This window comes from Narcine bancroftii, chromosome 4 (genome assembly GCF_036971445.1).
Source record: "Narcine bancroftii isolate sNarBan1 chromosome 4, sNarBan1.hap1, whole genome shotgun sequence".
Lineage (NCBI taxonomy): Eukaryota > Metazoa > Chordata > Chondrichthyes > Torpediniformes > Narcinidae > Narcine > Narcine bancroftii.
The window spans coordinates 244866076-244892137 of record NC_091472.1 but is presented as its reverse complement, the minus strand read 5'-3'; the positions used below and the strand labels follow the sequence as shown (position 1 = coordinate 244892137).

Below are 26062 nucleotides of genomic sequence, written 5' to 3'. Positions count from 1 at the left end.
TCAATTTGCTGCATCAGCATCTGTACCCTTTATTTTCATAAAAATATACAGCATCTGAATGCTTTTTTTCCATAAGTAGTTTACAATTCCATATTTCTATACATCACAAGCATTCAGTAGTTCACAAAAGTCAAATAATAAAGTGTGCTTAAGGTCCAGGCTGGATTTAGATCATTTTGGGTTTCCTTCTTTGACAGTCTTGATGCCAAAAATGTCTTAAGCTGTGTACCTCATACTTAACTGAAGAAATATGACCAAATACATAACATTTTGATAGACTACTGCTTCCAACAAACATTTTCATTTTCACTAAATTGCATCATATTCACTGCATAAAACATAACACTGTCACTGTATCATGATACCATACTATACTGTAACAAGACATATTGCACATGCTAAAGCATAAAAGGAGACAAGATTACCAAATAGATATAGGCTTTGAAGGGGTTGACCACTGCATAAGCTTCCACAAATAATGGTTTTAAAATACACACCATCAGATTGTCTAAATTATAAATGCCCTTTTCCAAATAATACCAATTTGTGATCAGCTATGTCTTTCAATCAAGACTTCACTTTTAAAACTTGCACAACACTGCCAAAAAGTCCATGATGGTTTTATGAACAAATTACTCTCATTCAGATGTTTTTGGACCATTAAAAAAAAATTACATTCATTGTTAATTTTAAAATCTAAATTAACATTATTGCTTGAATATTACTCAATGAGCAAGATTCCACAAGAAGTTTGGAAACCATATGGAAAATACACATGGGCAGAAAGGCACTAACTATTTTTATATGCAACAAAACCAAAAGAGAACTTGAACTTAATTTTTAACAAAATGAAACATTTGCTACAAGGATTGCCAATCACAAAACTACAAATCTCAAAATTCCAGTATTTATTTTAACCAGATTTTTTTTTTCTAGGCTTTATTACAAACTATAAAAAGTTTAAAAGACATTAATACCTGTTCAAATTCACACAATAGTTTTTTTTTAAATTTATGATTCACTCAATAAAAAAAAATAAATCGCAAAACAAAGAAAACCAGCCAATTTTATTTGTTGGGGGAAAAACAAACATATAGTTTGAAAATTATATTGCAGCTTTCAACTTTCAATAAAATTGGTTAATAAACAGCTTTTTCTTTTCATACAACCATTGCTTTTGGCCTTTTTCCTTCAATTTCAGTGCTTTAATGTGATGATATTTATTGCTTTCAAGCAATTTCATATCAGAGGTCTCTAACTGGAATTTAACAGCTTGTAACAGTTATAACAGAATAACCATTACAAAATATTAAGGTTTCTTGAAATCTTTTCAGTGCTTTTAGTTCAAATAGTGAGGTTGCATTGATTGCACAGTCACTGCAAAGAGCATTAACAGATCCATGTGAACATGTGGAAATAATTCTGAAACACTACCTTGCTGATTTCTAATCTAACAATTCATGAAATAATTTAGGTGAAATACATTTTATTTGCATTTCAAATACTGCATTGTTACCAAAACAGGTGACTTCAATGCACCTATTGAAGTAGATGAGTTTTTAAAAAAGCTGTAATCTTAAGAGAACAGAGATAGCAACAGTCGCAATCAGTGGCAGATTTGGTCCATTTGGCAGAGCTTGCCAGACTTTTTTTTAAATGTCATTTAACCTGCTGCGGTCCTGTCACAGGTGAGAGAATGGCTCCATTTAACACATAAGCTTTGGCAGATGAAGCAGACGTAATCACAACTGTTCTTTATAGTCGTTACTCTCTCTTCATCCTACAGGTGGGGTAGATTTCAACAAAATTGCTGTGCATTCTTTAAAGGCTGCCTTTTAGGCTATATAAAAGTGTACAAAATACCACAATCTGCTATTTGAACACTAGTCTAAACTTGCTGGTATTTTTAAAGTAAAAAGATGTCACCAAATCCTATTGGAATTTATGATTACACTGCAATCTGGAAAAGTTCATTCATCATTTATCAGTAGTTAACGGCTCAGGTGTATCGTTAGTCCCTAACAACTCTATAACCGCCAGTTTTTACTGAAGTGCAAATGCATGTTTTGTGCTGATTTGGAATTTTTTTAAAAAATCCTGTTCATAGAGCAAGTGATCTGGCAATAAACAGCACGGCATCCTGTGACAGATCCCCATAAGTTTCCGCAGATACTGCATGCAGCACAATGTGGTGCCGAAGAACCACTACTTTGCATAAAATGTCCCAGAGGCAATGCCAAATATCTGGCAGATTTGATAAAATAGCAAATCACTTGCCCTATTCAATAATCCACTTCATGAATCAATATTTCAAGATTCGGCTTCCTAAAATCTGAAAGAAAAGTGCCTTTTTGTTAAGTGCTTCTTTAAAAAAAAGTTTGCAGTGATTGATTGCTCAATCTGTAATCCTTCGAATACTAACAAGCCAATTGTCAGGCTATTCCCATTGTCAGATTTTTACAACCATTCAGAAAGTCTCAGAATCGGAATCATTTTCATCATCATCTTCGTGACACCTATCCATTTTCCCCACATTGTTATACAACTCCTTGTTAAAAGAATTCATGTTGCTACCCGTATTAGGGGAATCAAAGGATAGAGGTGTATTCAAACTGCCATTTTTTATTAGACTGATGCTGAAGGATGTCATTGTGTTGGGAGGTGAAAAAGGCATCATGGTAGCCAAAATGAGTGCCAGACAGTCAGCCACATCTTTGTTAGGAGCACAAGCCAGGGCTGGGGTATGACCTGGGCACAAAAGCAGACAAGGGAATGGTTAGTATACGAAGTCTTCACCAAAATCAAAAGGGAGGTAAGACAGCAAACTCAAATCTCACATTCAATAAATCTACTTACTATGTTTAATCCATGCCAACAAAATTATTGAGGGGGTTCAGTTAAAATTTTTAAAGAAGCATCATAATACTACTGTGTTGTTATTTTTGGTAGCAAAGTCATCTAGAGCAGCACAATTAGTAACAAGCTAACGACACTTACCATTTTCATCCACAGCAAGAACACTTGCCCCTTTGCTTAGTAAATCATGCACCACCTTTTTAAGCCCATTTCTTGCAGCTACATGAAGTGGTCTGAAAGAATAGTTGATGGCAAAGAAAATTAACAAGACTATTCATACAAGCAATCTGATAAATAAATCTCTTTTGGAAATAAAATGCGCACATTTTACAGACTTGGGGAGACCTCAATATAAGGTTCTAGAATTTCAAATCATTCCTAAATAAGAGCACTAAATTGGCTCTTCTAATTTAACCAGTGCCTATTCAGGGCTTAATTTTGATGAGTGTTTCAAGTCAAAATTTCCAGACTAAACGCTATCTGTGTGGGGGGGGGTGGGGTGGGAAATAATCCAATGTTACTCTCATCCTCCCAACTATTCTTTTCAGGAAAATAAAACTTTCTAATATTGTTCTATCTCTTGGTCCCTCATAAATTTACACAGAATTATCTTTATCTCCTAAGTCTAAGAAGCTTCATGGACTCGCAGGCGAGAACAATCAAAGTTCTGGGAACCTGTCCATCTTGGAACTTAAAATAAATTATTAGTGAAATTAATTTGAGAATGAAAATTGAACAAAACTCAGCACACAATGACCTGCAACCAAGTTGGAGAGGGTAGACAAACTGGTTGCCATCTTCATGAATTCCAGAAGACCTTCCACAGATTGCAAAGTAGCAAATTAAACCCCAAAATTTAAGAAAGGAAGGAGAGGTCAAGTCAACTTTATCGTTCAAACCGTGCTCGCACAGTAAAGACTAGATAGTGTTTCTCCAGGACCATGACGCATATTTACATAAATATAGGTTCAAACAGAAGATCGACACATTTAAAATATTAAGACTTATACATTAACAGTCTACAGAACCCTATCCCAAATGTTCAGAGAGTTCAGGAGCAAATGCACTACTACAATCCAGGTAGTTTGAATTCAATTGGCATGAAAATAACTACAAAATTGTAATTGAATGAAAAGGAGGCAATTAAAAAAATACATAGTTATCGAACTTGAAGGTGGGGTATGTAGTTCATGGTGGGATTCTTAACTGTGTGGAAGAACAGAAAGGTCTCAAGGTCTATGTCCATTGATCCCTCAAGGCTGTCACGCACGTTTTTGGGTCATTAAGAAAGGGAGTGCCCAAATGTTACACGTAGGTGTAGATTGCTTCCATATAACATTACAGCACAGACAACAGGCCTTTTGGCCCTTCTTGTCTATGCCAAACTATTATTCTTCCTGGTCACACTGACATGTACCCTGTCCATAGTCCTCCATACCCATCCCATTCATGTTCCTGTCCAAATTTTCCTTAAATGTGAAAATTGAGCCTTCATTCACACTCCAACTAGTAGCTCATTTCACACTCCCACTGCTCTGTGTGTGAAGAGGTTCCCCCTAATGTTCCCACTAAACTTTTCCCCTTTCACCTCTGGTTTGCATCTCACCTAACCTCAGTGTAAAAAAACCTACTTTATCTATACCTCTCATAATTTTGTACATCTCTATCAAATCTCCCCTCATTCTTCAACACTCCAGGGAATGAAATCCAAACCTGTTTAACTTTTCCATGCAACTCAGTCCCTGAAGACCGGGCAACATCCTAGTAAATCAAATTGAGGATAATCTTCTTAAATGGGTGACCCTCCCAATAACTCTGGTAGGAAGGGTTAACTGTATTAAAATGAATATGCTGCCAAGAGTATAATTTTTTTTCCCCAAAATTTGCCTGTTCCAATACCTGAGGAAGTTTCTCTGGAAAGGTTAGCCTTCCAGAGTCTCAATTGATAAATTAACTTGGGATTATGGGAGGATCAACGCTCACATATTTCAAAATAATAGTTTTGGACAAACCAATTGAAATTTGTCACCACCCTCTGATGGATGAGACAAATGTTTATGGGTAAAATGGTCAAATTGGGGCCGTTGGGGGGGGGCTTTCATTTAAAACACCACTGATTCAAAATATGCTAATTCCATTAACGAATGATAATAAAACCCTGGCCATTTGGTGTATTGAGGATTGTTATGAGCAGGGACAATTTATGATATTTGAGTAAATTAGGAATAAATATGGAGTCTTAAATACATCTTTTATCCTGCTATCATCAGTTAAGATCTTATTTAAGGGACAAAATTAGATCCAGCACTAACCTTACTGCAGTTTCGCGAAATAAGACTCTGGTTCGAAAGGGTAGCACAAAAAAAATTCAAAAAATTATTCCTTACTTCAGGCAGGAACCCCTAAACAAAGGTTTGATAAATCAAGATAGAGGTGGGATCAGATTTTGCTATGGAAATTGATCCATTTTGATTGTCCGATTTATGTCGGGACAGCATGATTAACATGATTAATGTAAGGTATCGGCTTCTTGCAACTTCTTGCATCAGCTTTATCTTACTCCACAAAAATTACAAATTCAAATTGGAAATATCAGAACAAAGTTTTCAGTGTGGTCAAGAAATAGATACTTTCTTGCATTCAAACTGGTCATGTCCTAAAGTGAGGACTTTATGGAAAAATTTGGGTCATCTCCTGGAAAACAAATTATTGGAATTATTTTTATTGAGGAATTTAGAAGACGCAAGACCTAAAATGAGACTGTCAAAATATCAATCAAAATTTGTTAAGCTCGTTTTAGCAGTGGCCAGGAAATGCATAACAGTTTCTTGGAAATCAGATTCCCAAGCCTGATGGAGGACAGAAATGCATAATTATGTTCCCCTGGAGAAGATCACATATAACATATAACCTCAGAAACAGGTATGATGTATTTTTAAGAATATGGAATTCATACCTAAGAGTATTGGGGTAAATCTTTAATGATTCCCCACTCCCTCCTCCCTGTTTGCAGCGCCGAGGATCCTAGATAAGTCAGGTTATTTGTCCCTTAATGGGAGTGGGGTTTATCCTAGATGAAGCCAATCTTTCCTTTTTCTTCTTTTCTTCATTCCTTGGGGGCAGGGGGTGGTGGGAGTGTTCTTTATTTTGTTCTCTCTCTATTACCTTTTTCTCCCTTTGGTTCAACGTGGACATTGAATTTGCATTTTTGTAGTATTGCTGTAATTTTTCTTTCTTTATAATAATTGAATCACATCTTGACTTCTTTTTTCTCACTTTCTTTAATATTGACATGCAAATCGATATTTGTATTATTTTGTTAATATTATTGATATTAATGTTTTTCTTTTTGATTGTTCTTTGTTTAGACTGCATGTTGATTGAAAATTCTCAAAATAAAATATTTTTTTTAAAATCCTAGTAAATCTTTTCTGCACTCTTTCAATCTTATTCACATCTTTCCCGTAGTTAGATGACCAAAACTGCACACAATACTTCAAATTTGGTCTCACCAATGCCTTACACAATTTTACCATAACATCCAAACTACTGTACTCAATACTTTGATTTATGAGTAACGTGGGCTGCCTCAAATAGGTGGCCCAGTCAGTTGCACGTTGGGCAATGAACCAGGATGCAATAAAGGATGGAAATGCATGTTTGGAACCCCATTTATCCCTGAACTAAAACATAGGCTTCCTCTAGGATAAATGCTTAACCTTTTACTCCCCCCCATCTCCCCCCACTGTTGTTCAGTGCCCAGAATTGGTTGGCAAGGGTTTTACTTCCAGCTTGTTAGCATGTGAGTCTTTAATTGAGTTGGCATTACATTTTTATTTTTTAGTGTTGGTTCTTCACCTTGCAAATTCAACCAACTTTAGTCTTGTTGAATTCTGATGGAGAAGTAAGCAGCTTATAGATAGAGAGAATATATGATTCTGTTGTTAATGATATGCCTCTTATCGAGTTTTAGACTGCCTTTGTTTAAAATGTGTTCATTACCTATCCAGTTTATCACAGTGACAGTGTCATGTTGAAAAGATTCCTCAGAATGAAGGACTTGATTTCCATAAAAACTGCATGATCATTCTCACCACCTTTCTTTTTGCTGGTGGCCTTTGCAACAAATAGATTTATAGGGGTCATTTCCATACTTCGTTATGACAAAGAGTCCACTCAGTCTATATGGTCTATGCCAGTTCAGAACAATCTCATTCCCTTACCAATTTTGTTATAATTTTTCCCTACATTTCCATTAAATATGTGCAGATTCTACTACTCATTGATACACTAGGGCAAGTTATAGTGGCCAATCAACTTCTATCCCAGATGGGAGGAAACTGGAGCACCCAGAAGAAATTCATGATTCATATGAAGAATGTACAAACTTCACACAGACAAAACTGAAGATCACGACTGAACCTCAGTGGAAGGAGCAGTGAGGCAGCAGTTGTATTGGTTGCACCACTGTACTATGACAATGGGCTTATTTTGGTACTAATACTTTGTAAATCCTTTTTGGTGGGGATTGTCTTTGAGGTGCTAGACTCGGGTGTTTTTGTGCACTTCCTAGAACTTTATGCCTTTTCACATTAAATGGTTCACAGAATACATTCTTCAGCTGAAGGAGGATGGCAAACAACAAACTAATTCATTTCCTTGTGAATAGTTGATCTGAAGGTACAAGTCTTTGGTTCTCGAGCCACTGTTGAGGCTCACATATTCATTTCCATGACTTTATCTGAGGTATGGTGAATCTGTTCTGATAGTTGTGCAAAAGAGACACAGAATTTAGAAGTTGGCACAAAGACTTTTGAGTAAGATCTTGTCAGGCTGTGCTAAATAAATTTTCACAATGGCTCTTTTAATCCTGGAACTGACCCAAAGATTAAATACTGCAGATGTTGGAATCAAAATTAAAACCCAAAATGAGATGTTACTTTTTTGTGGTCCTCATATTGGTGTTGGGAGCTGTGAAGTTCCAAATATGTTGAGCATTCATTGCATCCTGGTTCAGTGCATAACCTACAACTGACTGATCCAGCTGTTAGAGTGGCCCAGAATTTGTGGTTGATGAAGTAAAATATAAAAGGGCAATGGCAAAACAGTTGACCTTCTGTCAAAATTTAATAATTGTGTTTTCCACCTCCACCAACCTCCCCCCCACCCTCCACCGCCAAATTCTTTATAAATGAATTCAAATGCTGGGAATTGAACTCATGTTTTCTAAATTCTTAGGTGAAGACCTTGAGTAACAAGTTGATGGCTCTTGGCCTTTACTTGTTAGAATTTAGGAGAATGAAGGGAATTTTTCATTGAAACATTTCAAACGTTGAAAGGCATAGACAGAGTAGATATAGAATGGTTGTTTCCCATGGTGGGACAGTCTAGCACAAGAGGGCACAACTTCAGGATTGAAGGGCATTCACTAAGAATAAAGGTGCCATCGACTAATTTGCTTATGACACCAAGGTTGTCGGCAGAATTACAGACGGCAATGAGGAAGCTAACAGGAGGGAGAAAGATCAGGTAGCTAGCTGAGTGGTGTCACAACAACATTAGGAAAACTAAGGAGCTGACTTCAGAAGGGGAAATCAGGAAAATACAATCCAGTCTTCATCGAGGGGTCAGCAGTAGAAAGATATTTAAATTCCTGGGTGGCCATATCTCTGAAGACCTGTCCTGGAGCCTCCATGCCTATGCAATCATGAAGAAGGCTCGCCAGCAGCTATACTTTGTGAGGAGTTTAAGGAGATTTCTTGTATCACCAAAGACAGGTGCTATCTGGTATGAATGTGCCAATGCGGAGGCCAGGAAAAAACTAGAGTTGTGAACTAGACCATCAGTCTTTATTCCATCGAGAACATCAACAAGAGGCAGAAAACCCTCAAAGACCCTCACCACCCAGGCTATGCCCTCTTCACCCTGCTACCATTGGGAAGGAGGTATAGGAGCCTGAAGACTAACAGTGGAAAAAGGATAGCTTCTTAACCTCTGCCATCAGATTTCTGAATGGAAAATAAACCACAGACACTACCTCACCTTCTCTTCTTTTGCACCAATCTATTTACTTTCATGTATTTTCTAGCAATATTTGCTCTGTAATGCTTCCACAAAACAATGAGTTTCGTGGCATGTTCATGACAATAAATTTGGATTCAGATTCAAATCTACCCCTTTTTGCAGGTGGAGCTTCAGTCTTGTACCCATGAATGAACTGCACTATTTACAGTAGTCAAAATCACTATCACCCTGAACTTCCTAGTTTCCAGATGGTGGGGACTGATCAATGCTACATTTCCCTGTGTGGGATAGATTGCAACATTTAGATAGAGAAGGACGGTGAAAGCAAGATCCTCTCTCTGGCTATGATGTCCTCATTACACCATATTGCCAAGAGATTTTCTTGAAGATATCATGCCATGGATGTTGCATCTAAGGAGAGGTAATATTTATTTAACTGATGATCTGTCTTCACACCACATAGCTTTGGTCTTCCATGGCATGAACATCATTTTTCAACCATAGTAGATTTTATCCACAAGTGTACCTGCTACAACAAATGTCTACAATAAAATCTTAAATCACCCTGCACAAATGCAATTGCATTACAGTTGCACTGAAGATGGGCCAACTTTTTGACTGGTTCACTGAGAACATATCACTTCGTAAATCTGAAAAGAAAACTTTGCCTTAAGCAAATAAATAGTCCAATCAAAATTACTTTATGAAAAGCAAAATATGGATGTGAGCTCAGGAGATGCTTTCAGCAAATACAGAGTTCATTAACTGCAACATATTTTTTCATAAGAATCCTGGAATATTATTGACAAAGTAAGCCTTCTGAGGACTGCTAAGAGCAGAAAGGCTCTGATTCCTTGACTCTCTATTCAGTAATGACACATTCACTGGCAATTTGCATACTGTTTGGGGGGTGGGGGGGGGGGAGAAGGGGCAGAATTCTGAACAAAAAAAAGGCTTCTTTTTTTTGCTGAAGACTAGAAAAGTGAAAAGATGACAAAAAGTCTTTGAAGAGGAGAGAAAGAGAGATTTAGAGAGGAAATTCAACAACTGAACCAGTTGATGGCATAAGATCAAGTGAAGTGATGGTGAGGAAATAACATATCAGCAAACAAAAATGTTGTTTATGAATGGGATTTAGCAAGTGAGGACCCAGCTAACATAATGTTTAATGTTGTGTGGAAGATGGTAGGACGAACTGAAGACCAGTACAATAGTCAAATTTAGACAGACAGGTGGAGTTAGACAATCTTAGGGAGGGGAAACCTGGGTCCTTATGAAGCAGATGAGTTTAAGCACAATTGAGATTTTTACAACTTCAAGCATACAAATGATCACTTTCAAGTGTTCATCCTGCCCAAAGTAAAAGATTATCCATATTGCAGGAAAAAAAATTCAAAACGTCGTCAGTGACTTTAACCAGGTCGGTTCTAAGAAAACCCTGCCCAATTATCACCAGCATATAACTGTTGTACAAGAGATCCCAGCAAACTTGATCACTCTTACATGAAGATAACAAAGGCCTATCATGGTACCCACCTGTTTCAAACAGGCCTCAATCATACCAGTGCCCAAGAAGAATGTGGTACCGTGTATGAATGACTACCAACCAGTGGCACTCACATCCATAGTGATGAAATGCTTTGAAAGGCTGGTGTTAAAACACATCAGTTCCTGTCTGAGAGGCAACATGGATCCATTATAGTTTGCCTAATGCAGCAACAGATCTACAACGGATGCCATTTTATTGGACATCTGGACAGCAAAGGTGCATATATCAGGATGCGCTCTTTATCAACTACAGTTTGGCATTCAGTACCATCATCCCCATAAACCTAATCAGCAAACCCCAAGACCTGGGTCTCAATACCAGACTAAGTAATTGGATCCTGGATTTCCTCACCTCCAGACCCCAGTGTATTCAAGAACATCTCCATAATTTCCATCTGCACCAGAGCACTCAAGGGCTGCATTCTTAGCCCCTCACTTTACATTTATGACTATGTGCTTAATATGACAAACAACAGTATTTACAAATTTGCTGACAAGACCACAGTAGTGGGCTTGATAAAAAGGGGCGATGAGTCAGCATACTGGAAGGCAATTGAAAACTTAGCTGAATGATACACTAACAACAACTTTGCACTCAATGTCACCAAATCCAGGAGCTGATTGTGAAGAGCTGCATAATCTGGTGATCATTGGGGATCAGAGGTGGAGAGAGTGAGCTAATTTAAATCCCTGGGAATCAATATCTCAAAGGACCTTTCCTGTATACAACATACTAATACATCATAAAGAAAGTGCATTGCGCCTCCACCTCCTCAAGAGTTTCCAGAGGTCAAGTACATCATCAGAAACCTTGGCAAATATCTACAGGTGTTTAGTGGAAAATGTGCTGACCAGATACATCACAGCCTGGTATGAGGGCACCAACCCCTCTGAGAAAAAGAAAGTGCATCACAGACAAAATTCTCCCCACCATTAAGAACATCTACGTGGAATGCTACTGTTGGAGAGCAGCAGAAATCATAAAAATTCTACCCCACCTAGGACATGCTTTGTTCTCACTGTTGCCATCAGGAAAGAGGTACAGATGCCATAAGACCTATACCATCAGGTTTTAGGAACAGTTGCAATCCCTTCACAATCCGTCTTTTAAAACAACAAACTCAAAGACTCATTCAAGGACTATTACTTAGCACATTATTTATTTCTATTTTTTTTTATATAAAATGTTATCCCTCTCTCATATTTACATACACATACATATATCTTTTTCTTGAGTACAATTTTTTGCACGACCGATAAGTAGAAATGCTGCCTGACCAGCAGGAAGAATCTCAGGGTTGTATGTGATATCATGCACATGCTCTAACAATAGATCTGAACTTTGAATTTGCTTCTCAAAATCCAATGCTTTCCACAAAACAACCATAATTTTATTGAACTGCTCAAAAAATATTTGATGACCAACAATTACAACTTACGTTTGCAGTGCATTATTTGTTGCATTAATAAGGTTTGCACCATCTATTTTCTCAAGGATGAACAAGGCACATTTTTCATGACCCTGCCAAAATGAACACAATTAGCAGTATTAGTTGCATCTGTATTAAGTTGAATTATATTTTCAAGATTCCATACTTGTCACGTTTGAACAACACAATTTCAATTTTTGTCTGCATCAGATTCCTGCTTCCAACAGTTTGACTGTTCATTCAGTTCAATGAAAATATTTTAAGACCTTCCATCATGCCACAACTCATACCGTCCAAATCAAATCTGATAATTTTAGCCCTAAACATTTTTGATTTTTGTTTTCCTTGTAGCTCTAGCGTTTAAAAATTCACTCAACAGACACTGGAGCATTTTGCACCAGTATCATAGACTCAATTGTCACATGTGAATTTTCTAAATGAGTAAATTTTAGCCACCACACTTTCCTGGGCTGACAAAAATGTTTGATGTTGGTTTTCATTTTAAATTTCCATCCTATCCTTTCTGCTGAAAAAAAAAATCACACATTACTGAAAATTTAGGACATGTATCAGCATTGCTTTGACTAAACTGGCTTCCAATAATTGGTCATGCAGGAATAATAAGCACTTAATTAGAAACTCATCTCCATAATCATTCTTAATAAAACATGCAATCGCTTACATTTGCACATTATAGAAGTGCAAGAAATTTGAAGTTATGAAAAGAAGCTGCACTGCCCCACAGTAGCCAACAAAGATATGCTACTAAGTATTTTTTTACTCTATTAATATTTTTGGGCTGTTCTTTGGTGTGAGTTAACTGCAGAAATGAAGAACGCATTGAAGATTTGTAGCATTTTATTTAGAAACATAAATAATTCTTTACAACACAAAAATGGAACACATCATGAAATACAATTCAATGAACTACTCTCCTGGTTTCAACATGTATGATCCCATTAGGATTATGCAGCTTTTCAAAATAAATTCACTAATAGGCCTTTAAGGGCTTTTAAAACTATTATTAAATTTAGGGTGAATTTTTGCAGCAGCTGGCACTAATAATTTATTTAATCTTTTTCTACCTTTGGATTGCATTTGATTGCCATCAAACTTACAAGTTAAGATCAAAAGCCTGGAAATTTTGTGCAATATTATTTTATGAACACATTTACAAAACAGTTTTGGAAGCTATACAAATTAGCTGCAAAAGGCAACTTGGCTCATTGAGATTGCTTTCAATAGAATTCATCCCATTTCCAGATTATCAAAATACACAAAACTTTGGTGGTGAGCAATACAGGCATGGGGTCCAACAAAATAAATTAGTTTGTGTTTAAATGCTTCGCTGAAAAGGAATCCAGTACATCAGCTCAGTAAAACTAAAAAAAAATGATGTTCAAATATTGAAACTATTATTATTTGCAACTCAGCTTTACCATTGCACCAGTGTCCACAGAAAGATCACTCAATCACTACTAATCCTTGCAACATCCAGTTAGACATTATCCTTTGCAAATTACTATTTGCAAATCCCTTGCTCTCCCTTGAATCTCATAAACATTTTATTTTGACTAACCTGTCATATGGGATTTTCACAAATGCCTTCTTATGTTCACATAGGCTACATAAAACCCCTCATTAACTTCTTTCTTCAAACAGGTCAGTCTAGCTTGTCAAAGACAACTTACCCAGAATAAATTAGTGCTTTTATAAATTAAGAACTGCACTGTCTTTTAGGAACCACATAACACTGGACAACAAGGATTTTATTTCCTGGCACTTTTGGGTGTAATTTTTCGACTTTGGACTAGTGATCACCAATATCACCTAAAATGTTCCTATCACGTACTGTTTTTAGGAAAAAAAAACTATTTTTGTGAATTCCTGTCATATTGTCCACAAAGTAAGCAATTTTGGTCAGTTCAACCATGCCTGGGCATACACTCAGTGCAGGTGCTATGCAAGTGTTGTCAGGCCTGGGCATGTTTAGTCAGGATAAATATAGACATGCTATATAAAAGCAGCTCATGTATACAGATGTTGTGCATTATATTGATATAAGATGAACGCCTGTTTATGCACATGTTCTTCAGGCAATAGCATAGGGTCTTCAGATTTATTACATCAGAAATATCAATGTCGCAAAAGCTGTGATACATTCTGTTACATTTGTGGTGAGTATACGCTTCAGGCTCAAACATGTGGCACAACTTCACTTATTATGAGCATCACTTCAGTTGTAAAATTGGTGACCAAGCAAAACCCTGGGCTCCTCACATTTGTTGTGCAACATGTGCAGTCAACATGAGAACTTGGCTCAGAGGTACGTCATGTGATTAAACATGATAAATTCAATAAAGGTTAATTTAATGTTTCTCCAACTTCCTACATGATACAGCAAATTATCTTTGTGATCATCTTGAAGTTGTATATCATAATCCCCAATTTTTTTTAAGGAAGCAAATCTTTTGAAAAAAATTGTTGTCTAGTGACATTTGCCTATTGCCCATAATTTGATCTTACCCCTCCCTTTAAAAAAAAACAATTTTACCTTTCCTAAAATATTCCATCACCATTCCCATAATCGGGGAGGAATTTAAAACTCAAAACCTGTAATTTTTTTTTCTCTCTTCTTTTAACAATGAGATGTACTTGGTTCAAGTAAAAAGCTGCAGATGCTATAAATCTGGGACAATAACAGAAAATAACAGGCAGCATCTGTGGAGAGAGAAGTTAATGTTTCTGGTCATAACTTCAGCAAAATACTTAAAGCATTTTTTGATTCTGCTTTATAATTCTTTTGGGCCTAATGACATACAGTTTAAATTCACTAAACCCCTTAACCTTTAATTTGTATTCCTCAGCATAGGATCCAACTTTTTTTCTTTGCGGGAACACAATTACCCTAAATGCCATGAATCTCTTGTTCATCTCCCACTGTTTTCAGTCCGTTTTAATTTCAAACATCTGGCTGCAGTCCATTAAATTTCTGTGAAGCATCTTTGCAAATTGGGTTGGGGAAATTATTTGTATAGATGGTATTTACTTCATATTTTTCATTGTGTGTATGCATAACAGTACAGATTTTCGGTCCGACAGGCCTCTCGGACCGAATCATGTCCATGCGACTCCCCCTTCAAAACAAGCGTCACATCACCCTCATCAGTGTCTATGCTCCAACCCTCCAGGCGGAACCAGCAGAAAAGGACAAGTTCTACACCGACCTGCGCAACCTCATCCAACGCACCCCTACAGCCGACAAGGTTGTCATCCTGGGCGACTTCAACGCTCGTGTCGGCAAAGACTCAGAAACCTGGCCAGGAATCCTGGGCAAGCATGGCGTCGGCAAGTGCAACGACAATGGGCGCCTCCTGTTGGAGCTCTGCGCAGAACAGCGGCTTGTCATTACAAACACCCTTTTTCAGCAGAGGGACAGCCTTAAGACCAACTGGATGCATCCCCGATCCAAACACTGGCACCTCCTGGACTACATCCTGGTGCGAGAAAGTGACAAACGAGATGTGCTCCACACCAGGGTCATGCCTAGCGCGGAATGCCACACTGACCACCGGCTGGTTCGCTGCAAGCTCAACCTTCACTTCAAACCAAAGCCCAGGAACAATAAAGCCCCCAGAAAGAGGTTCAATGTTGGAAACCTGCAGTCAGACGAAGCGAGAGGAAACTTCCAGGCAAACCTCAAAGCAAAGCTCGACGATGCAACCCGCCTCACGGACCCGTCCCCTGAAACCCTCTGGGATCAGTTGAAGACTACCATACTGCAATCCACTGAAGAGGTACTGGGCTTCTCCTCCAGGAAAAACAAGGACTGGTTTGACGAAAACAGCCAGGAAATCCAGGAGCTGCTGGCAAAGAAGCGAGCTGCCCACCAGGCTCACCTTACAAAGCCGTCCTGTCCAGAGAAGAAACAAGCCTTCCGTCGCGCATGCAGCCATCTTCAGCGCAAACTCGGGGAGATCCAAAATGAGTGGTGGACTAGCCTCGCCAAACGAACCCAGCTCAGCGCGGACATTGGCGACTTCAGGGGTTTCTACGAGGCTCTAAAGGCTGTGTACGGCCCCTCACCCCAAGTCCAAAGCCCGCTGCGCAGCTCAGACGGCAAAGTCCTCCTCAGCGACAAGATCTCCATCCTCAACCGATGGTCAGAACACTTCCAATCTCTTTTCAGTGCCAACCGCTCAGTCCAAGATTCCGCCCTGCTCCAGCTCCCTCAACAGCCCCTAAGGCTAGAGCTGGATGAGGTTCCCACCCTGGATGAGACATATAAGGCAATCGAACAACTGAAAAGTGGCAAAGCAGCAGGTATGGATGGAATCCCCCCAGAAGTCTGGAAGGCTGGCGGCAAAACTCTGCATGCCAAACTGCATGAGTTTTTCAAGCTTTGTTGGGACCAAGGTAAACTGCCTCAGGATCTTCGTGATGCCACCATCATCACCCTGTACAAAAACAAAGGCGAGAAATCAGACTGCTCAAACTACAGGGGAATCACGTTGCTCTCCATTGCAGGCAAAATCTTCGCTAGGATTCTACTAAATAGAATAATACCTAGTGTCGCCGAGAATATTCTCCCAGAATCACAGTGCGGCTTTCGCGCAAACAGAGGAACTACTGACATGGTCTTTGCCCTCAGACAGCTCCAAGAAAAATGCAGAGAACAAAACAAAGGACTCTACATCACCTTTGTTGACCTCACCAAAGCCTTCGACACCGTGAGCAGGAAAGGGCTTTGGCAAATACTAGAGCGCATCGGATGTCCCCCAAAGTTCCTCAACATGATTATCCAACTGCACGAAAACCAACAAGGTCGGGTCAGATACAGCAATGAGCTCTCTGAACCCTTCTCCATTAACAATGGCGTGAAGCAAGGCTGTGTTCTCGCACCAACCCTCTTTTCAATCTTCTTCAGCATGATGCTGAACCAAGCCATGAAAGACCCCAACAATGAAGACGCTGTTTACATCCGGTACCGCACGGATGGCAGTCTCTTCAATCTGAGGCGCCTGCAAGCTCACACCAAGACACAAGAGAAACTTGTCCGTGAACTACTCTTTGCAGACGATGCCGCTTTAGTTGCCCATTCAGAGCCAGCTCTTCAGCGCTTGACGTCCTGCTTTGCGGAAACTGCCAAAATGTTTGGCCTGGAAGTCAGCCTGAAGAAAACTGAGGTCCTCCATCAGCCAGCTCCCCACCATGATTACCAGCCCCCCCACATCTCCATCGGGCACACAAAACTCAAAACGGTCAACCAGTTTACCTATCTCGGCTGCACCATTTCATCAGATGCAAGGATCGACAATGAGATAGACAACAGACTCGCCAAGGCAAATAGCGCCTTTGGAAGACTACACAAAAGAGTCTGGAAAAACAACCAACTGAAAAACCTCACAAAGATAAGCGTATACAGAGCCGTTGTCATACCCACACTCCTGTTCGGCTCCGAATCATGGGTCCTCTACCGGCACCACCTACGGCTCCTAGAACGCTTCCACCAGCGTTGTCTCCGCTCCATCCTCAACATCCATTGGAGCGCTTACATCCCTAACGTCGAAGTACTCGAGATGGCAGAGGTCGACAGCATCGAGTCCACGCTGCTGAAGATCCAGCTGCGCTGGATGGGTCACGTCTCCAGAATGGAGGACCATCGCCTTCCCAAGATCGTGTTATATAGCGAGCTCTCCACTGGCCACCGTGACAGAGGTGCACCAAAGAAAAGGTACAAGGACTGCCTAAAGAAATCTCTTGGTGCCTGCCACATTGACCACCGCCAGTGGGCTGATAACGCCTCAAACCGTGCATCTTGGCGCCTCACAGTTTGGCGGGCAGCAACCTCCTTTGAAGAAGACCGCAGAGCCCACCTCACTGACAAAAGGCAAAGGAGGAAAAACCCAACACCCAACCCCAACCAACCAATTTTCCCCTGCAACCGCTGCAATCGTGTCTGCCTGTCCCGCATCGGACTTGTCAGCCACAAACGAGCCTGCAGCTGACGTGGACTTTTTACCCCCTCCATAAATCTTCGTCCGCGAAGCCAAGCCAAAGATATAAGACAGATTTTCTCAATTATATAATAAGACAAAACTCTTTTAACTAATTCCTTCTAATGCAAAGCATATCTGCAAACAAACTGGATAAGAATGTTAGATTATACATCTGGCAGTAAAAGAAGAAAAAAAAAATCACATCATCTGGTCACCACTGCAACATTGACAAATTTAAAAGTACTTTTTCAGAGAATGGCCATGGACATAAGAAATTAAAAAATACAAATCAGGATCAAATTTCATGTATGATGGAACTTTGTATTTGAAAAGACTCATCTTGGAAACAAATTCTCTCCTTTCAGATTCAATTCTCATAAATAATAAGGATTTGGTTTCTGAAGCTCCATTCTAATTAACCAAGTAAAGAACATTCAAGAGCAGCCTTGCATCACCTGGAATAAAAGATCACATATCCTGGAAGGCAAAAATATATTCAAGTTCCTTCCCTCAGCTTGTTTCCACAGACCATATTTGAGAGGTCAACTGTTGTGAAAGGCAAAGTTAAAAGCTGCCATCACCTCATTTTCTGGGGTATTGCCTTTCTGTTTCGTGCATTTGTGTAGATCATGAAAATTCCTTTACTTTTCTATCAATTTCCCTTCCTTGAGTTCACTACCTCCACATGAACTAAATGACTCATCATCAGAAGTCCACCAACTACATCTTTCCCCTCCATTTACCATATGTACTTAATTTTATTCTCCCATTTTTTCTGAAATTCTTCCTTTTCCTTTGTGGTTTCCCCCCTCCAATGGTAATGGGGTATTAATTGTATGGCTCTATTTCCAATAGTCAACAGAAAAAAGAATTGGGTTTTTCATGTCCTCACATTCCACCCCTCCAGCTTCCACATATACCTCAGATAATCCTGCACAATTTCTGCCATCTCCAACTAGATTCCAGTCATAAACAATTCTTCCATCCTCTTCCATTTCAGCATTAAGAAGAGACCATGTGCTCTGCAAATCCATTGTTGATCTTCTATTTCTATTAACAACTCAATTACTCTCAGCAATTTTCCCTTCTAGTGAAGACAATATCAAGGTTTTCTTGTATCCTGTCCCTTCAAACCATCAGGGATCCAAACAGTTCTTCTTGGGGAAGCAGCAATTTATTTGCACTTCCCATTTAGTTTATAGTATTCGATATTAAGATTTCTCCTCCAATGGAAAAGTAAACACAGATTAGGTGATTAATTTGCAGCCCACGTATGTTTAATCCTTCAGGATGACATTGAGCTTCTAATCACCAAACCCACTTCTTCATCTTTGAACTCTTTCACTGTGCTGACTAAACCCAAATCAATGAGGAGCATTTCATCTGTAGCTGCTATAGCCCTCAGGACTTGATAATGAATTCAACATTTTCAGATAACCAGACAAACGTAAATGCCTACCATTTGTCTATTAAACTCAATACTTCTTTCATCTCAGATGCTACCTGATGAGCATAATATTCCAATATTCTCTCTTATTTCAGATTTCCAGCAATTCCTTGGTCTGAATCTCACAATGCCACCATATTTTTTCTTTCTCGACTGCCTTCATTCATCTGCCTCAATGTACACTGCACACTGCTCCAGACTTATCATCTTCTTTATATAAAGCAATTGTGTCACTAGGACAACCTTTAGGGAGACATTCTTTGTTTTCTTCACCCATGTCCCTCTACAATTTAAAATGCACTTTTTGGGGAAGCAGCAATTTATTTGCACTTCCCTCAGACTTCCAGTTAAGATGAAGGATCAATGACCTGAAACTTTGACTTTTTTCTTTCAACAGATACTGACTGAGTTGATATTTTCTGTTTAAATTAAAATAAAACAAAGCACAGAAAATTTCATACAAAAATACAAACCATTAAAATAAGACCAATTTGAGCATAGAATTGCATTTGGAAACAATTTTTATGGGATAAGACAGTATCAATGAGAATCTCCTTATTTAAGTAGAACGATTCTGAAAGAGGCAACGATAGGGACAAATATTTTTTTAAAAGTTTTTTAAAATGTTGATGTTGGGGGAAAAAAGCTATAAACACTCCTTCCTCAAATCCAAATTTTAACTGTTTCTCTTTCCACAGATGTTGCTTGATCTACTGAGTATCATTATTGGCATTTTCTTTTTTTTTGTAAAAGGATAAATACAGATGGATGAACTGTGGATTCAAAATTTGAAATTTTTTTTAATATTGGCTTTCTGGATTTTTAAAATTTTATGTATTAAGGGAGGCAGAATAGAAAATAATTCATTTCCAGTTTCTTCAGGATTGGACTAATGCTGATAAAAATATTACAATAACATTTGTAAAACACCAAATGGCCTTTTTCTTACTTTGCTACATGCCAAGTGAAGAGCTGTATTCTCGTTGTTGTCTTTTAAAGTTAGATCAGCATTTGCACTGTTTACTAAGATCTCTGAAATGGAAAAGAAAAATAATGAAACAGGTGAACTTCATCTGCAGGTAATCACTGCAAATAATTAATGAAGATACCAAATTAAGATATGCAAGCTTTTCACATTTTCTGCCTCCAAACCAGTTGCTACATTTTTAAGTCTGATACAAGAATTAGCAACATGTTTTCTGTTTGCCATGTTCATGAATGCTTTGATTCAATTTTAAGTGAATGTGACAGGTTTAATAATACAATGGGCATTTTTCAGCACTTTTACAGAGCCTGATAAGAGTTGTATTTTCGATAATGTTTTATTTAGATGGAAATTGCTTGATTGCATGTTTGGGAACAACTCTTCTGATTTTCTCTTGCTCTCTTGTTTGAATAGCCCAACTAGTCCACAGAATGCTTGGCACTGACATGAATTGCAGAACAGCAATCCTTGTTAATAACCAGAATTCTGTGAACATAATGTTACAGGTTATATTATTATTAATGTCTTTAAAAGAGATAGATTGTGGGGGTTTAGTGTAGGTCACTTCACAAACAGACATTAACATTTCACAAAAGAAGGGGAGTCACGTGATGGAGTAGCGGCAGGTCGGGAAAACCAGTCAGGAAAAAGCAAAGCATAACAGAAATAAAGTACAAAAAATAGAAGATAAAGATACAGAGAAGAGAAAGAAGATGGCTTCCAAGAAGGAGAAAGTAAGAACAGCTGGAAAAAAAGTAAAAAAGTCGCAGGAGAAGAAGGAAGAAGGCCTTACCTGCAGGAAGGAACAGGACGCTGTGGTGATGAGGAGTGCACGACCCTCAAAGTCAGTACCTGGCCTATAGAGTCGAGACCCACCAGCCAGTACACTACAAAAATGGCTCTTGGAGCCAAAATGTGCGCAGTGCGCAATCAGAGGAGAAAGAGGACACCAGCGGGAGGGGGGCTCAGCAGAGGAGCAGGCTGTCACAGACCGAGCAGCTGAGGGACGCCCGACACCAGGGCTCTCAGCTGGAGGATAAGGAAGACAACAGAAGAGGGTGTGACGAAACAGACGTGGAAGACAGAAGGAGGAAGGTCGACAAGAAGACCAACGTCAAGAAGCACAACAGACGAGCAGCCCAAGAGGGGAGGAACAGCAAGAAGAGGCCCAGCAAGAAGAGGCCCGACAAAGAGATACAAGCAGCTCATCAAGAAAAACCGAAGAGACACAAACACAAAGAAGAGAAGAAGACACAAACACAGATACAGACACTGAAGAGGAAGAAGACCAAGATCTTCACAGAGAAACAGAAGGTAAAACTGATGAACAGAATACAGATAAAGTCTTTTTTGAAGAACAAATTAGATCACTAAAATAATGGTTTTCATTAGAGTTTAATGTAATTAAAAGAAAAATGAAAAGAACAGAAGATAAAATGCAAAGGTTAGAACTGGTCATGACAGAAATAGGAAAAAGAGTAGAGTGTGGAAGAGAAGAAACGGCTGGAGAAATGGAAGTGAATGACTTAAGAGAAAAATTGGAAGAAAGTGACAAAAAAATTAAAGAGTTGTTATGTCAGAAAATTGATATGTTGGAAAATTATAGTAGGCGGAACAACATAAAAATAGTGGGCTTGAAGGAGGGTGAAGAAGGCACAGACATGAAGAAATTTATAAAAGGATAGATCCTGAAGGTCCTGGGAATGACAGAAATGCAGGAAGAAATGGAAATAGAAAGGGCACACAGAGCATTAGTTCCGAAACCACAGGCACATCAAAAACCAAGATCCATCTTAGTAAAATTTTGGAGATATACGACAAGAGAAAATATACTGGAACGGACAAGGAATAAAATTATAGGAGATAATAAACCACTGGAATACAAGGGTCAAAAAATATTTTTTTTTACCCAGACATAAGTTTTGAACTCTTAAAGAGGAGGAAGGAATTTAATACTGCGAAATCAACTTTATGGAAAAAAGGTTACAAATTCATATTAAGACATACAGCCGTGCTTACAATATTTATACCCGGGGAACAAAACAGACTGTTCTTGGATCCAAAGAAAGCTCAAGAATTCACAGAACGTTTGCAGGACAGGAGAAGAGATGAAGAGATGTGACAAGAATGAAGAACAGCGATAAAATATATATATTAAGATGTAAAAACAATGTATATGTAAAGAACTAAAGAGGAAACAGAAAGGAAAGGAAGGGAGTAAGGGGTATAAAAAAGAGAGAGAGCTTTGTTATATGCGTTAAAAAAAAAAGTTTTCTGGGGATGGCTGGGTGGAGGGGGAATAACCGTCACTGCAAAATCAGTTGACGCTGTGAACAAGATCACAACCCAAATGAAAAGGGGAGTTGTGGTTGCCCGGCAAGGGGTATGGGGCAACTCAGAGAGGGGGAGGGAACTTTGGGGTTAAGGTATTAGTGGATGTGGCAACTGCGTAGGTAAGGCCTTCTTCATTTATGTCTTAAATGTGTTGTCATATATTAAGTGTAATAAGAGAAAACTAAGAGATGAAAATGGGGAAAAGGAGGATGGAGGTGGCAAAGAAGTGGAAAAGAGATGCATGCAAGAACGTTTTGGGAAGAATTAAATCAGATACTAAATAAAATTACAAAAAATATCATACCAAAAAAACCAGAGATATTTCTTTTAAGTAACATAAGAAGTAGAAAATTAGGCCTCAAATTGGATAAAGCGCAAAAAAAAATTCATTATGATAACCTTAGCGATAGCAAAAAAATGTATAATGTCAACTTGGAAAATGGAAGAGAGCAAGAGTATACAGCAATGGTACATGGAAATGAATAAATGTATTCCATTGGAAAAAATAACATATAATTTAAAAAATAAAGTCACAATGTTTGAACAAATTTGGGAACCATACATGGAACATATCAGAGAGAGCTTGCTATGACCTCCATCCCCTAAAATGAGAATGAAAATGATAAGAAGACAAAATGACTGGATTCAGTGTGTTATGAATAATGACGCATTTTTCTTGTTTGTTTTCCTTTGTGTGAAAATATTGTTTTATGGTTTTATTGTATTGCATATGTTGAATATTTATGGGTATTGGAGAGGGTGGGTAGAGAGGAGGGAAAAAAAAGGGGAGAAAATAAACCACAAAACATTTCACAAAAAACATCTCATTTGAAATGCAAGACTTCATGTCCACAGTGACTTTACAGAAACTTTGAAGAATGCCTATGGAGACTTCACAAGTAGGTGTTAATTGCAGTGATGTGAGGAATATATGGACTATTGTCTTTAAAACAGATATCCAGGTTCACATACTGATTCTGGTGCCAGCAATTTATCTGGTTGGAGTTTAAGAGGGGTCATGTGTTTTGCAAGCAGTGAGAGAAAAGACTAATCAGGATTTCTCTTTCAGAGAGCAAGAGAGTTTTGCAGTGGTTTTTGGAGGCTGCAACATGACAAGTTGGCAAGCTTGTTGAAAACTCCATTTTGAAGATGGGTTGTGAGTTCTGAGTTCAGCCTGTTGAAAACCCTTGTAGTCCTTACAAGAGGAAATGGATGGCTAAAGTGTTTCTCATGAAATAAGGGAAACAAGAGGAACTCTGTGTTGACCTGGAAGAAAAGGTTATCATTTGGAAAACCCATGATGGGGAAAGTTTCTTCGGCAAGACACTGAAGTGGCTGATCGGAGAGAATCAGTTTGTGTGTGTCCAATGAGCAACAAATATCTTTCTGAAACCAATTAGATCCTTCCTGAGCAGTAACCATTTAACTTGAAGCACCAGAGCCTGGTTAAAATTCATAAATGTTGAATTCTGTGCACAGTATAAGAATTGCCTGATAGATGTAAACTTAAGAAGTGACAATGAATGACTGGACTATTAAAGCAAAGAACTTCTCTGAACATATACAAATTACATACATGTGAGCTTAGAATTAGAAGGGGGTTAAGTGAGGTTAAGTAAGTCAATAGTGATAAGTTAAAGTTTAATTCTGTTTTTATGTTTCAAGAAAATTAAAAACCTCTTTTGTTTAAATAACCATTGTTTTGGTGAATTTCTATTGCTGCTTGGTTTTAGGGTCCTCTGGACTCTTAACAATAGGAATTGGATAAGACGTGCGATTTTTCACTGTTAAGCCCCAATAAACTTCTGATTTTGTGGTACATTCAAAACTGCTTTTCCCAGAGGATGGTGAATCTGTGGAATTTGCTGTCTATTGAAGCAGTGGAGGTGACCTCAATAAATTTATTTAAGACAGGTTGCATAGGAAATTAAGGAATATGGGAAAAGGTAGGTAGGTGGAGATGAGCCTATCTTCAGATCCGCTATGATCACATTTAAAGGCAGAGCAGGCTCAATCTTTTTTTTTTAAATCTCTGGTATCGTCATTTAAAAGAGATTACTATAGTACAGAATACAATTTTAAAAATTCAATTAAAACAAAATTTCTGATCATTTTCAGTATAAATGTAGAGTGGAAAACCATAATAAACATTTTAAAGGATAAAATCCCAATTATATACAAAATATATGACAAATGTAAAGCCGAGAGAAAAGAAAAGCATATTCAGCTCCTCAGCTCACTTCATCCCAAAGCAGTTGGGATTAGTGGCAAGTCCAACTGTGAAGCAGAAGGTTAGATGAGCTAGGATTTGAACTTCAACACAATCCAATCGTAGAATCAGAAGTGGAAGGCACATTGAACAGCAAGTGAAGCACACCAATCAAAATTTATCACGGAGAAAAACAAAAGTATCAGATGCTGGAGTCTTCAACAAAGAATTTCTGGTGCAATTCAGCAGATCAGACAGTATCCCTGAGTAGAAGCTGTCAGTCAACATTTCACTTGTTAACCTTTATCAAACCTTGATAAAAGATTCATACCCGAAAGATTGAATGTTCATTTCTATTTATGAATGCTATCTGATTTGCTGAATTTCTCTACTAATTATTTGTTTGGTCAAACTACACATCGTTCTGACTTATCATTTATTTTTAAAATAACCTCAGATTTGGACAAAATTCACAGATGTACACAATTTCACTTCAGTTTTACCTTTAAAAGTATTTTGCAAAGCTATAATTGACTTGCACGTGGTAGGACAGGAGATGGCAAAAGAATTTATTTATAAATTGAATTTTTAATTAATTAAAAGGAAAATAAACATGTAATTTATATTTGGGATAAAATTAAATTATTTGTAAGATTAAGAGGGATTATCCTCAAAGATGCCTCAATCTCAAAACAATTTAATACCCATGACTGGGTGATAGAATCTTGCCTACCTGGTACCAACATGGTATCAAGGGCATTGAACATTGAACAGAGGAAATTTATGTCTTTTGAGGGACTTAAAAATAAATATAATTAAAGTAACAACACATTCTTCTGCTATCTCCAATTGCGATTTTTGTTGAGGGAAAAGTGGGGACCATTAAAGGTCCTACCAATGTGCTCAGACATGCAACCAAATTGATCTCATATGCTCTGATCCAGAGAGAGAGAGAGAGAGAGAGAGAGAGAGAGAGAGAGAAAATCAGATATGGGCACTGTAATCGATCCACAATGCTGGTCAGATCTATGTGTAGATTGTATGACTATCTTAATTCTAGATATAGATTGATTCATTATAGTTTTCTGGACCAATTATGTCACACACCTCAAAAGATACATAAAAATAAACCAGTATTTTCTGATACATGTTTTAGGTGTGGTATAGAAGTTGGTACTTTTTAAACATTTGACCTGGTTATGCACAAAATGAAGACCCTTTTAGATAGAA

General features: G+C 38.2%; 1 protein-coding gene across 4 annotated transcripts in view; it reads right to left on the bottom strand.

Annotated features, from left to right (window-relative positions):
* LOC138761810 (serine/threonine-protein phosphatase 6 regulatory ankyrin repeat subunit B-like) overlaps positions 1-26062 on the bottom strand; it is a 149077-nt gene continuing 123015 nt past the window's right edge. For 3 of the 4 annotated variants that reach the window (XM_069934576.1, XM_069934574.1, XM_069934575.1), the window contains 4 exons: positions 20254-20336; positions 11868-11950; positions 2998-3089; positions 1-2748 (listed from right to left, as the gene is read on the bottom strand). In XM_069934576.1, the coding sequence (XP_069790677.1) occupies positions 2468-2748; positions 2998-3089; positions 11868-11950; positions 20254-20336 (539 nt within the window). In that variant the 3' untranslated portion in view covers positions 1-2467. The remainder of the gene's footprint in view (positions 2749-2997; positions 3090-11867; positions 11951-20253; positions 20337-26062) is intronic. The other variant, XM_069934577.1, reaches the window with a different exon arrangement.